General features: G+C 37.4%; 1 protein-coding gene across 7 annotated transcripts in view; it reads left to right on the plus strand.

The window, feature by feature from the left end:
* Positions 1–6,276: 6,276 nt before the first annotated feature.
* Positions 6,277–13,303, plus strand: part of UBE2E3 (ubiquitin conjugating enzyme E2 E3) — a 77,531-nt gene continuing 70,504 nt past the window's right edge. Inside the window, exons 1-3 of one of the 7 annotated variants that reach the window (XM_039855830.1) lie at positions 6,277–6,415; positions 7,938–8,156; positions 9,922–9,972. In XM_039855830.1, coding sequence (XP_039711764.1) covers positions 7,963–8,156; positions 9,922–9,972 — 245 coding nt within the window. In that variant the 5' untranslated portion in view covers positions 6,277–6,415; positions 7,938–7,962. Of the gene's footprint in view, positions 6,493–6,553; positions 6,914–6,994; positions 7,496–7,937; positions 8,157–9,921; positions 9,973–13,303 lie in introns of those variants that run through there. The other 6 variants (XM_039855835.1, XM_039855828.1, XM_039855829.1 and 3 more) reach the window with 6 other exon arrangements.

Here is a 13,303-nt window from a genome sequence, read left to right on the forward strand (position 1 = left end):
TAGTGTCTCTGAGACTCAATTTCCTTTGTCAAAAAAAGTCTAGTATTTCAATATTCTTTTCTTGGATTATAAGTACTGGTACTACCTACCTCTTCCACATACTGAGTGCATATTCTTATTGGAAATTGTTTATTGTTTTTTTTAACTCACTCACATTATTACTGTGCTTCTTTAATTTGAGTTATTTCAGGATATTATAGTCCAGAGAAGTTAAAATCATATGCACTTTGACATTTTATCAGACATACTTTTGAGATCTTTTATAAATTATGATAAACCTCTAGAATTTGGACCTGAAAAAACACTAAAGTATAACTTTCAAAAACTTAATATCCTAATTTTTAAAAAAATTGTTTTACTTCTTTAGTTATAAAGACATTCAGCTAAAATGTAAACTTTTTATCATGTCGAATTAAACTAAAACTACTTTCTTTGCAGCCTCAAATTAAAGCATATTGTTTCTTATCGAATCTCTTCCAATGAGATAACCACTTGTGCAATATAGATGACCAGAATCACAAGTAAGTACGACCTTAACCCAAAATGAGTGTTTGCACATTTCTTCCAAATCTCTTTTATACATTTTCCAATCATATTGTGTATACAATTTTGTTTTCTGAAGCAGAAAAAATACTCTTAACCTGATTTCACACATGATATACTCTAAAGCATCTCAGAAAAATTTAAGTGACATAATATTAAGTAAAAATATTAAAAAGATGATGCGCGACATCTTTTGTTAGTCTTATTAACTAAGCAAAACATGAACTGATCTCATAGCGAAGGATTTAAACCATGAGATGGAATTGATGGTAAAATTGATAGTTATAATATTCACCATTTTATATTCATGTATATGCCACTGAGTGAATGGACCATAATTTACTAAAGCATAGCCTTTATGTTGGACAGTTTGAGTAGTTTCCATTTTTATATAGTATAAATTACACTGGGATAAACATTGTCAGGCATATGGCATTTTTTAATATTTTGGATTATTTCCTTAGGATAGATTCCCAGAAGTAGAATTACTAGGTTAAAGGGTATGAATATTTTTATGACTCTTGAAACACATTGCCAAATTGCTTTCCAAAAAAAGCTTATAGCAATTTACAATGCCACCAGCAATATAGGAAAGTGCCCTTCTCATAATATTCTCACAGGTATTTGGCATCACAGTTTTTAGATTTGCAAATCTTGTGGACAAGAATGTAGTACCTTATTTTAACATACATTTCTTAGATGTTTTCAAGGCAACAAAACAGATTAATAACCTCAGATTTCTAACATGTCTTTTAATTATCTATGATGATTTGATATTTTTATTAGTCTATACAGAAGTATATGTAATATATATTAATCTTTTTTCATAATACTGTTTCATCTATTTTGTTATTTCCACTTGGTGCATGTAGGTGTATGTGTGTCAGGAAGCACATTGAGAATTCAATTTTTATACCTGATTAAATATATGTTTTCTTTTGTGATTATTTTTTCCGTGGGTTTTTAGCATAGCATGTCATAATTCCTCTGTCTACATTAAGGACTCAAATTATTCTAATTTTCCTAAGTAGTGACTTTTTAAAAAAATTAACTCGAATTCAGCTGCAATTTATGTTGATGTAATATGTTATGATTCTAAGTGTTATCTTTTTCCATAGTTACCTCAATATTACTAATTGAATAATCCTTTGTTTTTCTGTATTTTAGGTAAAGTCTCATTTGTTATATATTAAATCACCTAGTTCCTCATTATTTCTTCTGTGTCAGAGATCTATCTGTCCTTGAGTCAGAGCTTATTGTTTATTTGATATAGAGTCCCCTCATATAGCTGTTTAAGGATTTTAAAAAATGGTCTTGCTTATTTTTCTTATATCGACCTTATAATTTTCATAAATTCTAAAATAGTCTGCTTGAATTTTCATCATTTCTGTTAATTTATAAAATTATTTTTTAAAACTGTTAATCAGTGTTCATTTTCACCAAATATGAACCTTTGCATTTAGTCAAATCTTTTTTTGCTTTAAAAGTAGTACCTGCTTATTAAAATAAAATTAGAAAAAAATTGGCTATAGAAAGAATGAAAAAGCTTATTCATAGTTGCTCTAAAATATAAGCATGGTTAACTTAACCTTTTAGAGTATATTCCTTTCAGATATTTTTGCCTTGCTAGTTGTAAAGATACAGTGCATAGTCATTTGACAAATATTTATTGAGCACTTACTTTATGCCAGATACCTTGCTAGGTATTGAAGTCAGGCTCTGATTTCACAAAATATAAAAAACCTAGCCTCAATAACATTTATCATAATCCACTTGTGTATTTTTGCATATTCTTCATATTTATTATTACTGTAAATTCCATCATATGGGTGAATTTGTGTAATCATTTTCCTATAGTTGGACATTTCCAATTTTCCATGTTATTTTTTTTTGCAGTTAAAGTGTTTCCTTAAGACATATTTCTTGAAATGTAGAAATTTAGTTAAAGGATATGAACACATTTACAGTTATTGACACCAACTTCCAAATTGCTTTTCATAAACCTAGTACCAGTTTTCACTACCACTGGAAATGGACAAAAAGGATTTTTTTTGCCAACTTGCCAGCAATGATTATAATCATTAAAAATTGTTTTTGTTTTGATAGGTAACTCATTTTAAGTTTTTGTTTGTTTGTTTGTTTTTTGTTTTTTGTTTTTGGATAACTAGCAAGGTTGAGATTTTCTTTATTTTAATAAGGTTAAATAAATGTATTTCTTTTGAAATTTTCAAAATAGGCCTTTTGCTCCATTAAGGTGCTTATGTTTTCATTTGCTTACCAGCTCTTTATAGAATAAAGACATGAACCTCTTTTGATATTTACCCTCCTCTCTGAGTTATCTCAAAGGATAAAAGCAGGAAATGATCAGAGTTTTGTGCCCTGAAGTCCCTGAAGTCAAACAGAGGATTAAGTACCTTTCTATTTCCAGGGCCCATCCCAGGGTCTGGCACACAGCAGGTTTTCCATACATAACACGATGGAAAAACGCAGTGATGTCAAGCAGTACATTGGACTCTGGGGTCCACAGACACCGAAACTAACACTGGCAAACATGGCTTCTTTAAGCCTGGGCCAAGTATTGACTTCTTACTAAACCAATCCTGTTTTCATGGGTAGAAAGAGAAAATTTTATAGCTGGAAGACTAAAGGATACAAGTAACTGAATAGCATCTCAGACAGCCTGAAAAAAAGGAAAAAGAAAGAGGTAAAATAAAGAGATATTTAGAAAAGTCATTGAGTGAAGGAAACAAACAAAAGCAATCTGAAATCAACGAAACAAATTAATAAGTGTTTATTCTACATCCATTATATATGAGGTATGCTGCTGGCCATGGCGTGTGATTAAAAAGATCAGTAGCCTCACTGTAGCTTACGTAATCACTCAATTCAGAAACTTCGTAGGCAACTCAAATGATATATTCCTATAGAATTCTTGGTTATACACATATATACTTATGTACACATATAACACTGAGACCTTTTGAAGGCTCAGGAAAAAGTATCTCCCAAACTGCGGAGGTTTAAAGGATTCTGGGGCCTTCTTTGTCTGCCCTTTTGAAAGGTCCCTTTTGGTCATAATATTTGAGAGAAAAAGGAAGAGGAGGTAACTGTGGCAATATTTGTTGCAATTAGATTTATTATCTTTCCTCTTATCTCTGACTCAGAGTTAATGAGCTAACAGGACCCACACTAACAAGAAAAAAATAGGAGACAGTGAACAATCTTCTTGTGGTAGCTGGTATCTGCTTTGTGGTACTCTTTTGAGGGGACATATGGGAAATTTTTTATTACATACTTTATAGAATAATTTGCATTAGGTCAAATTTGTACACGCTCAGGAGTGCCTATAAAACGTCCCTAATTTTAAGGGTAGATATGACAAAAACAAAAGAGAAAATTATTATAAAACAAGGTGTCCTATGAAGAACATCATGTTGGAAAGAATTCATAATTTACAAGCTACTTTCTGGTCAAGATGGTGATGTCATGTTACCATGGAGGAGAGCTGTGAGCTGGAAGAAATCACTTGAATGACTCCTTTAGTCAGGTATGAATAAAGGTAGTTGGGCACCCAATACTGTGGGGGGGGGGCAGGCCACTACTCCCTAATCTTACAAAGCCATTCATTCTCTTTAAGTGACTTTAACAAGATGGTAAGTACTGTTGAACACCTATTATGTCCCAGGTACTTTGCCAAGAGCATTATCTATATTATCACTTATTGATCCCTCTGGCCTAGTTCATTGTTACTTCTTTTGGCTCAAACCATATTACCCGAAACTGAACTAATAATTCCATTATTAATTAATTGATCATTAATAACGTTCCATTCCTTCTGTTCACTTCTTTAATGTAGCACTTCTTATTTTGTAGCCTACATTTCTAGCTGTCCCACTTCCCATTGACCTCAGTAAGAGCAGCACCCGTACTGCACTCCAATTTCTCAGCATTTGGTAGTTCCTAAGTATCCTGTTGAGTGAATGTTGAGTGGAACTCTATGACTTCAGACTCATCGAAGAATCATGGAATTTTTGAGCAAGAGGACTTCGAACCTTTGCTACAATCTTCTTTTACATATAAGAAAAATTAAGTTGGGACAAGGTCACATAAACTTAGTAGAATGAGATTAGAATCCAGTTCCCCTGCTTTTCAGCTCAATATTATTTCTTCTATAGAAGATACTACCAAAAACACAGCTAAATATCTTTATCTCCCAAATCTCCTGGGTCCACCCAAATCCAATCAGCAATTGGCCTTTGGGCCTTCAGGGCCTTCTTGTGATATTAAATTCCCTAAAAGAATACAGTTTTATACACAGCTTTCCTTTCACAGCTTCCCATTCCAAACAAAGCAAAGTCCAAACTCCAAATTGGCTGGCTTTTGCTGTAGCATCACAGTATAAAAGTTGGGGGGTGGGGGGACCTTCTGTCTGTATTTTCACTAGCAAGCTCTTCCTATAAGCTTGTCAACACACACACCATAGTGTTTCTTCACCATTTCTTGAGACATGCTGTTCATTCTGTCTGGAGTATCCTTCCTCCTTATCAACCTGGTGAACTTTAATGAACTGTTCCTCTTCTGGACTGGCAGCTTCTAGCACAGAATGGAGACCTGGCTTTAGTCACACAGTAATTGAATGAGTGAATTTTGTGTGTCCAGCACTTAGCAGAATAGCTCTCAATGAAGTTCACTAAATGACTGTGTCTTTGGAAAATTACAGAAATGTAACTGATTCTTCAGAGTTTTAAGCAACCCTCTTCCAAAACTTTGCTATCTGGAGGAAAAATAAGTAAATGTGTTGGCTCACTCAGTCTTTTTTCCTTCTTTCTTCCTTTAACTGCAGCTTATCTGTTGACTCTGCCATTCTCACTCCCTCAGTGAACTCCACATTCTCCCAGCACCCCTGCCCCTGGACACTTGTGGGAGAGGAATTCACAAATCCCTTTGGGGCTCTATCACTGGAGCAAGTTCTCAGTAGTTGGAGAAGTCTGGGCTGCAAACAGGAAGTTTCTGTACTTCTGGCTACTTTGTGCCTGGGGGTAAAAAACTGCAGAGTCCACCTGGAGACTCGAGAGAGAATGATAGAACAAAAGTAACCTTCGCTACCCCATCTGAAGGGTTTGTGTGTACATTGTGACCAAGTATCACTCAGGTCTTCTCTTTGCAGAACTGGCATCAGGTATGCACATCGGAATAGTCCTACAGTAAATTGTCAGATATGAACCGTCTAATTCCCCTCTCTCGATTTAAAAAAATCCTGAGCGGGACATTTTTAAACAATTTAAAAAACTGTTTTGGATTTTTAAGTTTTCAAAGCATCCAAAGGACTGTCCTCTTTGGCAGGTTGAGGGCCAAAGAGAAGCAGAGGCTAGTCCCATTGTCTCAAATCCAATTTTTTCCTCCTTCAGTGGCCAGAACCCCTTTAGCTCACATGAGGGGCAAGACGCAGCTTTCCTCAGCCTGCCTGGCCTCGTCAACGACACCCATTAGTCTGCAGTCTTCCAAGGAAGCGGGGTACTCCCGACCACACGCCCAGGGCTCTTGCCCAGGCGTGGGAGCCCAGGAGTCCACACCGGCCCCTGAGCCGTCAGATGGGATGTGGCCAGCCCTGAAGATGACCTTGGTCCGCCCGCCCCGAAGGCACCCCCAGCCTGCGGGGCGGGTAGCCCAATGGGCAGCCTCGCTGTGGAGGCGGGCTCAGGCCGGAAGCCACCCCGCGGCACAGCAGCCCCGCGAGACGGCGCCCGCGCCCCCGCCCTCTCAGGCACGGGCTCCGCGGCCAAGGGCGGCAGGGGCCAGCCCGCCCGGTCCCCGCCGCGCTCTTTGTCCTGGCCGCGCGCGGGCGAACGCGTGCGCCCCCCGGGTGAGAGAGGTGCGGAGAGAGCGCGCGGGAGCGCGCGGGAACAGCTCGCGCCCGCCGAACGCCGGCGGCGCGCGCCCCTCCGCCAGGCAAGCAGCGAGCACGCGCGCCGCCGCCGCGCCCGCCCCTCCCCCGCGCTCGCCTCGGAACTTGCTGACTACGCGGCCGGGAGGAGCCGAGCCGGGCGGCGGCGGCGGCGGCGGCGGGAGGCCACAGCGCGCGGGGGTCTCCCGCGTCCTCTCCGCCTCACCGGGAGCTCGCGCCCTAGCCCAGCCGAGCTCCCACCCCCCGTTTTTTCCGAAGGCGCTGGGCGGCGCCACCCTCCGGCCGGAGCCCGGCACTACACAACCCCCTCCGACTTTCAATGTTCCACACTCCCCGGCCAGAGCCTCCTCGGCTTCTTTTTCCTCCCCTTTCCCCAGCTGCCTCCATTTCCTTAAGGAAGGGTATTTTTCTCTCTCCCTCCCCCACACCGTAGCGGCGCGGGAGCGGGCCGGGCGGGCGGCCGAGGTAAGGCGGCGGGGCCGGGGGGCCGCGTGGGGGGCGGCCGGGGCGGCGGCGGTGGGGGAGGGGGCGGGGGCGGGCAGCTTTGTTCGCGCCCGGCGCCCGCGCCGCCGGTGTCCGCGAGCCGCGGCGGGGCCGGCCAGGCTGTTCGCATCACTTGGCGCCCGGCGCGGCGAGCGCTGCCCGCGGCCCCCGCGCGGCCCTCCCCACAAAGGGCCGCGGAGCTGCGTGGCCGCCGCCGCCGGCCGCGGCTCGCCTCCGCGGGCGCGGAAATTTGTTGCACTTCTTTGTTTGTTTGTTTTTCCTCTGATTGTTTTTTTTGTTATTTTGGACAAAATGTCGGTCCGTGATGTAAAAATTGAGCGAGGAACCTTGATGGCATTGAGAGCTTTGCAGAAGGTGCAGTTTGGATTCTGCTTTTCCCAGGGTGGCAGCTCGGTCTTGGCCGGATGAATCTTCGCTGCTGGCCGTGGAAACGGCAAGAGCAGCTTGTTAGTTAATTTTTAAATTCCTAAGTGTTATATTTAAAGGCTTACGTGCACAGAGGAGGAATCGCCACCTTAAATAAGCATATGGGCGATTAACAGGGTATGTTTTCCTCTCGGAAAGGGAATTTGGTAGCTTTGACCAATGTCAGTGTGTAAATATTTAGACGTTATTAGTGACTTTTTAACATTTTTCAGCGAGATCTGTTATTTACAGTGTGTCATATGTTATTAATGCTTGTTGCCTAAGTTCCCTGGCAAATCTGTTTCATGCCTTCTGAGAAAGTAGACAATTGATAGATTGTCCAAGGGATGGAAAAAAAATGTGAGTGGGTTTTCTAACTTGAGTTTGGTAAATCCCTGAACGCTGGCGTTCTGAGACACATCACCTCCCCTGTAACCTTGCTGTACGATGAGATAAGTGTGAACACTTTGAAGCATTTTCATTAAAACACGATTTCCCGTGAATATTAAGAGAAGAAAATTGTATTGGTTTATTTCTTAGATTTAACATTTCCTTTCTTCCCTTCTTTTCTTTTAAAAAGTTTTCCAAGTAATAACTTCATCAAGATGTCCAGTGATAGGCAAAGGTCTGATGATGAGAGCCCCAGCACCAGCAGTGGTAGTTCAGATGCGGACCAGCGAGACCCAGCCGCTCCAGAGCCTGAAGAGCAAGAAGAAAGAAAACCTTCTGCAACACAGCAGAAGAAAAACACCAAACTCTCTAGCAAAACCACTGCTAAGTTATCCACTAGTGCTAAAAGGTAATATGTTAAAGAAGGATTAAGCACATTTCGGGTTGTCTTTCAAATGGTTGGACAGTTTTGTTTGTTTTACATAAATAACAGTTCAAAAATATTTACATCATGAATGAATTGTCATTCTTTAGGTGATACATAAACCACCTCTCTAGACTTACACTTTTAAGCAAACTTATTCTGTACTTTTTGGTAACTTCATTAAGAGTATCCTTGATTAAAGATTGGGACTAACATTTTAACAGATTGTTTAAGGAGTTGGCAAGGAAAATTTGGTAAACCCAAATTAGCTGGTACATTGAGGATGTTCCTTTTTATGAGCCATACTCTTCATCGTTGAAATTGACACTTCTAGAGATTAGCATTGCCTCTCTTCATGAAACTTAATGTTCAAGAACAATTATGTTTTCTAGAAAATTTGTAATTTCAAGGCTTTGGCTATATTTGAATGCAGATTTAAAAATTCTGCTGTAAATCTGCTTTCAGTTTTCCAAACATGACTTTAAGTCATGCATCCCAGGTATTAGGTTTTGTAGTTAAATTACGGTTCCGCCTCGGAATTCCTGAGGGCAAATAAAACTGAAAAGTAGCCATTTACAATTTTAGGTGGCACTTGGTGATTGAAAACTTTCATTGTCCTGTGCCTTTTCCCTTTAAAACTTGTGGATGTGCTTGGCACTTCAATAATCAACAGCAGGAGAGACATTTTGTTGGGTATAAGTGAAAAATCAAGTTTCATGTTGATTTTTATTACTTACGATGGTAAAAATAATATTCTGTCAAATGGCACGCCATCAGTGATAGTGGAATATCCATGAATTCTAAATTACACATCAACTGTAATTACAGTGTTAGGCAATATTGACCTTTTTGTTGATTTTTATGGATTACAACCAAAGGAAAAAAAATATGAAAACTGATCAAATATTGGCGTACTGTAGTGATTCAAAAATACTTTTATTTTCCTATGGATTTTCATCTTGTATGAATATTCAACTGTTAATAACTTTAGAATATTTTAATATATTAAGTCTTTTGAATAACTTAAAATCTTTGTCAATTTGTTGTAGTCTTATTGAGGAATGTATTAAACGCATTTTCAGTTTTGAAAACATCAAATTTGAATTAAAAAACTGCTTTTTTTCCTTCTTTACTCAAATCTATTTCATAATATCTTATTATCTACTTTCCCCCCAAATTTATTAAATTTAAGTGTTGTACTTAAGATCAGGGAAAACAGATGTGGTTAAATGCCAGAGTCCCTTGAAGTTTTTCACTGGTAAAGGTATTTGTAAATTTTAAACTTTTTTTGACAGATAAAATATTGTCAAAACTATTAATGTGCAAGAGCAGTAGCTTGTTAATTCTTCCGTTGATAAAAGTAACTTGAAGTCATTGTCAAATATTCTAGTGCTTTCCCTCCTCCCTTCTTGTCTCATTTGCATATAAGCTTGAAAAGAGAATTTCTTTGGTAAAAAGTGTTTTAAAATAGATTTTATATCCTTTACTGAGTGCTAGTGGAGGACTATTTCTCAAATCGGGTGTAAATGTCTTACTTATTTACAGTAGCAAGTGAGAAAAAAAGCTGCAAAGTTTCTGTTAAGGGATTTGGGTTATGCCTCTGAGAACAAAGAGGAAGCAGCCATGTTAGCATTACTGAAGGCAAAGCCAGCCTTGCATTTAACTGCATGGTGGTAGAGGGCAGTGTAATTCCCCGGTTATTCTGAAGACTATCTCAAATCCTTTTTGTCTGTTCTCATTTCACTAACAGAATTCAGAAGGAGCTAGCTGAAATAACCCTTGATCCTCCTCCTAACTGCAGGTAAGAAACAAATTTTATTGTTTTAATTTTAAATTGTGGAAAAATCAAGAGAATAATGTATCGTCCTTGAATGCATGTGCTGTAGGACACATTTGCTTCTTTTCAGCTTTGCAAGTAGATTAAACAGAAATTTCTAAAGTGAATTAAATAAATTTGGGACCAGAAAAATACTTTTTCGCATGTTCATGCATTTTGGACTTATACTGATTTTGTGCTGCTTACCAAGATTGGTATGAATGGTGCTGATTTTTGTACTATTTCTGTAGAGTGTGTTTATTCAGAAATATATTGCAGAAACTTCTAAAATTTTGCTAAGCTTTAAAGTTACTGCTTGTGTGCAATCTGAACTGACCTTCCAAATTTAGAAATTGCTGAATGTGTTACAAAATGTAAATGCAGTAAACAGGAGTATTGTTTTCTCTTTGATTTATTAAGTAACTTGCCTTAAGGAGAAATTTTTTGTGCAAAGCTAATGGTTTTAATTGTTGTTTTCTAGAAAATGCATTGTTGGAATTATTTACATTTTAATCAAATATTCTAATTACTTGGGAAAGTTCTTAGTAATTTAAGTACATGAAATGTGTATGACAAGTAGTAGATGAATTGGAATTTGTGAGAAGAATTCATTTCAGTGACACTCATGTAGAATAATTTAAGATTGTTGGTTAGTATAGGTCATATTAAAATAACCGGTAATTTTTTTCCTGAAACATTTTTTTTCCCAATTCATCTTACTTAGTGCTTTTCTTTTCAACAATGGCTATATGCCTTCCAAAATTCATCAGTCTTATGAGGTAATTTTCATATAGATGAGAGTGGTTGCTAAAATTAAGGTTTGATAAGGTTTGATATGAAAATGTTTTCTTGTCTTACCTCTCTTTTTGCTACAAGTTGTGTTCGCTTGTGATGATCAAACCTTTCTCAAGTCTATTTAAGATATAATAGTGTAAAATCTACTTGCTTCTTACTATGTGTTAACGGGGTCCTCAGCTAAGGTGATATCATCCTGATTTATCCAGTGAATTACCAGTTGTGCTCATGTTTGTTATCAGCCATTTCAATCCAAAAAGAAAAAATGAATGTAAACTAATTTTAAACAGACAGTGATATATCAGATGCAAAAATGTTAGTTATGAGCCGCATTGTCCGGTAATGTATTCACTAGCCACTTGTGGCTATTGACCCCTTCAGTTTAGTCCAAAATGAAATGTACTCTATGAAATACACATCAGATTTTGAAAACTTAATACGAAGAAAGAATATAAACTAACTTAATGGTTTAAGAAATAATTATTACACGTGGAAATGATATTTTGGATATATTGGTTTATATAAAATACATTTTTAAATTAATTTAACTGAATTTTTTTACCATTTTAATGTGGCTATTAGAAAATTTAATATTACATGTGCGGTTTACATTATATTTCTATTGAACAGTACTGCTTTAGAGAATAAATAAAGTATTTCCTTCCAGGCTTCTAAATGTTGTGTAAAATCTGTAGCCATTTAGAAGTGTCGAGTAAAATTTGCTCTCTGGAAGAATCACTTAACTTACAGAGTGTTTTCTGATATTTCCCATTGTAAAAGATGTAAAGATCTATCAATTCAAAACTCTTAAATGTTTTAAAATTGCATGTAAGGTCTAATATTTTTAAAGGTTTCTGTCGATTTTCTGCAAATAGCACAAACTGGAGAACCTGCATAAAGCTAGAGAACCCGGTAGACAGGTGTTGAATACCTTTAGAGCTATAGCGAAGTGTTGCAGTTGCTGAAGTAAGACACTTTTCAGTTTAACCCAAGAATGGTTCCACAAGGTCACTGAGGATTATTTTAGAGTAAGTGGAATCTTTCTAGGAGGTAGGAAGTTTAGCATGTTTTTATTTTTCTCTTTATATTCCATATTTTGTTTCAGCCCATGAAATAACACTTAACATTTAGTGATTAGAATAGTGAAATAGCAAACCTTTTGAGTTTGCTTGCGAACGGTAACATGGAATGTATCATCTGCGCTCTTTTGTCAGCTTATGTTTACTGTCAGCTATTGCAATCGACATCTTTCTGTTCTCTAGTTTTTATGAGTTTCTTTGAGGCTGTAAGTGATTAAAGAAAAAACAAACAAAATAAGTCTTAGTAAGGGACTGGGAAAAGTTTTTATTAGATTGGGCACAGTCTTCTTCCATATATACCTGACATGTAAAATATCCAGATATTTTTGTGTGTTTTATTATGTCTTCAGTTTCTTTTGGGTGAAATAGCTAGTCCTTGCCCTTGAGCAGGAAACTGGACTGTCGAGTGTTTAGTAGAGGCATTTTAAGGTTTTTGACAGCTAAGTCCGAATTTGTATTGTATTTTTACCTTCCTGTCTGATATGCGACAGATTGTGTGGTATTCTTGTAATTCACAGGTGCATCGATGAGAATTTTAGCTTTATGGTGATTGTATAGTTTAAATTTATTAATTTGTGTTATTAAAAATGGGATTCTATATAAATAAATACTAGAATATATGAATTCATGTTGCCCGAAATTGATGAATAATTCCTTTGACTTTCATGTATAGTTAATAGAATTCTGTTATGGTTTTGAATATGATTTTTACCAGCTTGTCAAAGTATGTGACAGATTTAATTGTTCCTCAGGGAAGAAATGAAAATATATCTGTGTACATTTAGGAAAAAGTTAAATGAAATAGAAGGAAACACAGCAAAACCAAAATTACTCAGACTAGATTAAGATTTCTCTTAAATCTCTTGCTATGTTTAATTAATAAAATATTTTTTTGTTATTATGTAGCCATGTCTAATATTGTATACACCCAGGGTGTTCTTATGATAGGCTTAATTGTTGAATTAAGTTGTGTGGCTTTAAATTTGTCTGACTAAATTTTGATAGTGTTGATTTTTTTTCCTGCTAGTATAAAAGTTTGATAAAATATTATTTCCAGTGATTTGATGGCATTTCAGTTTTTAAGTATTGGAGTGCCTTTAGGCCAAAGTATCCTAAACGTAGGCATATAATATTTTGTGACTTCAGTTTGTACACTTTACATACTACATTCTAGGTGAGGGTATAAATAGTTGATACACCAATGAAAATGAAGGAAAATTGTGTTATGGGCATTTCATTATCTGTTTTTAGAGAAAGTTATTGACCAGAATTGTTGAGTGAGTGCTATTAAGATACTTAATATTCCACCTGTTTCCCAAATCTTGTTCTCTCTCAGTTACCACTTGTATGAGTGACAAAGAATGCTGAATTTTTAACTCAACCTCTCATTCTTTGCATATACAAGCAAGTGCAAATATAGACTTTTAAAATATCCTTTTAAT

This window comes from Pteropus medius, unplaced genomic scaffold, assembly GCF_902729225.1.
Source record: "Pteropus medius unplaced genomic scaffold, Ma_sr-lr_union100, whole genome shotgun sequence".
NCBI lineage: Eukaryota > Metazoa > Chordata > Mammalia > Chiroptera > Pteropodidae > Pteropus > Pteropus medius.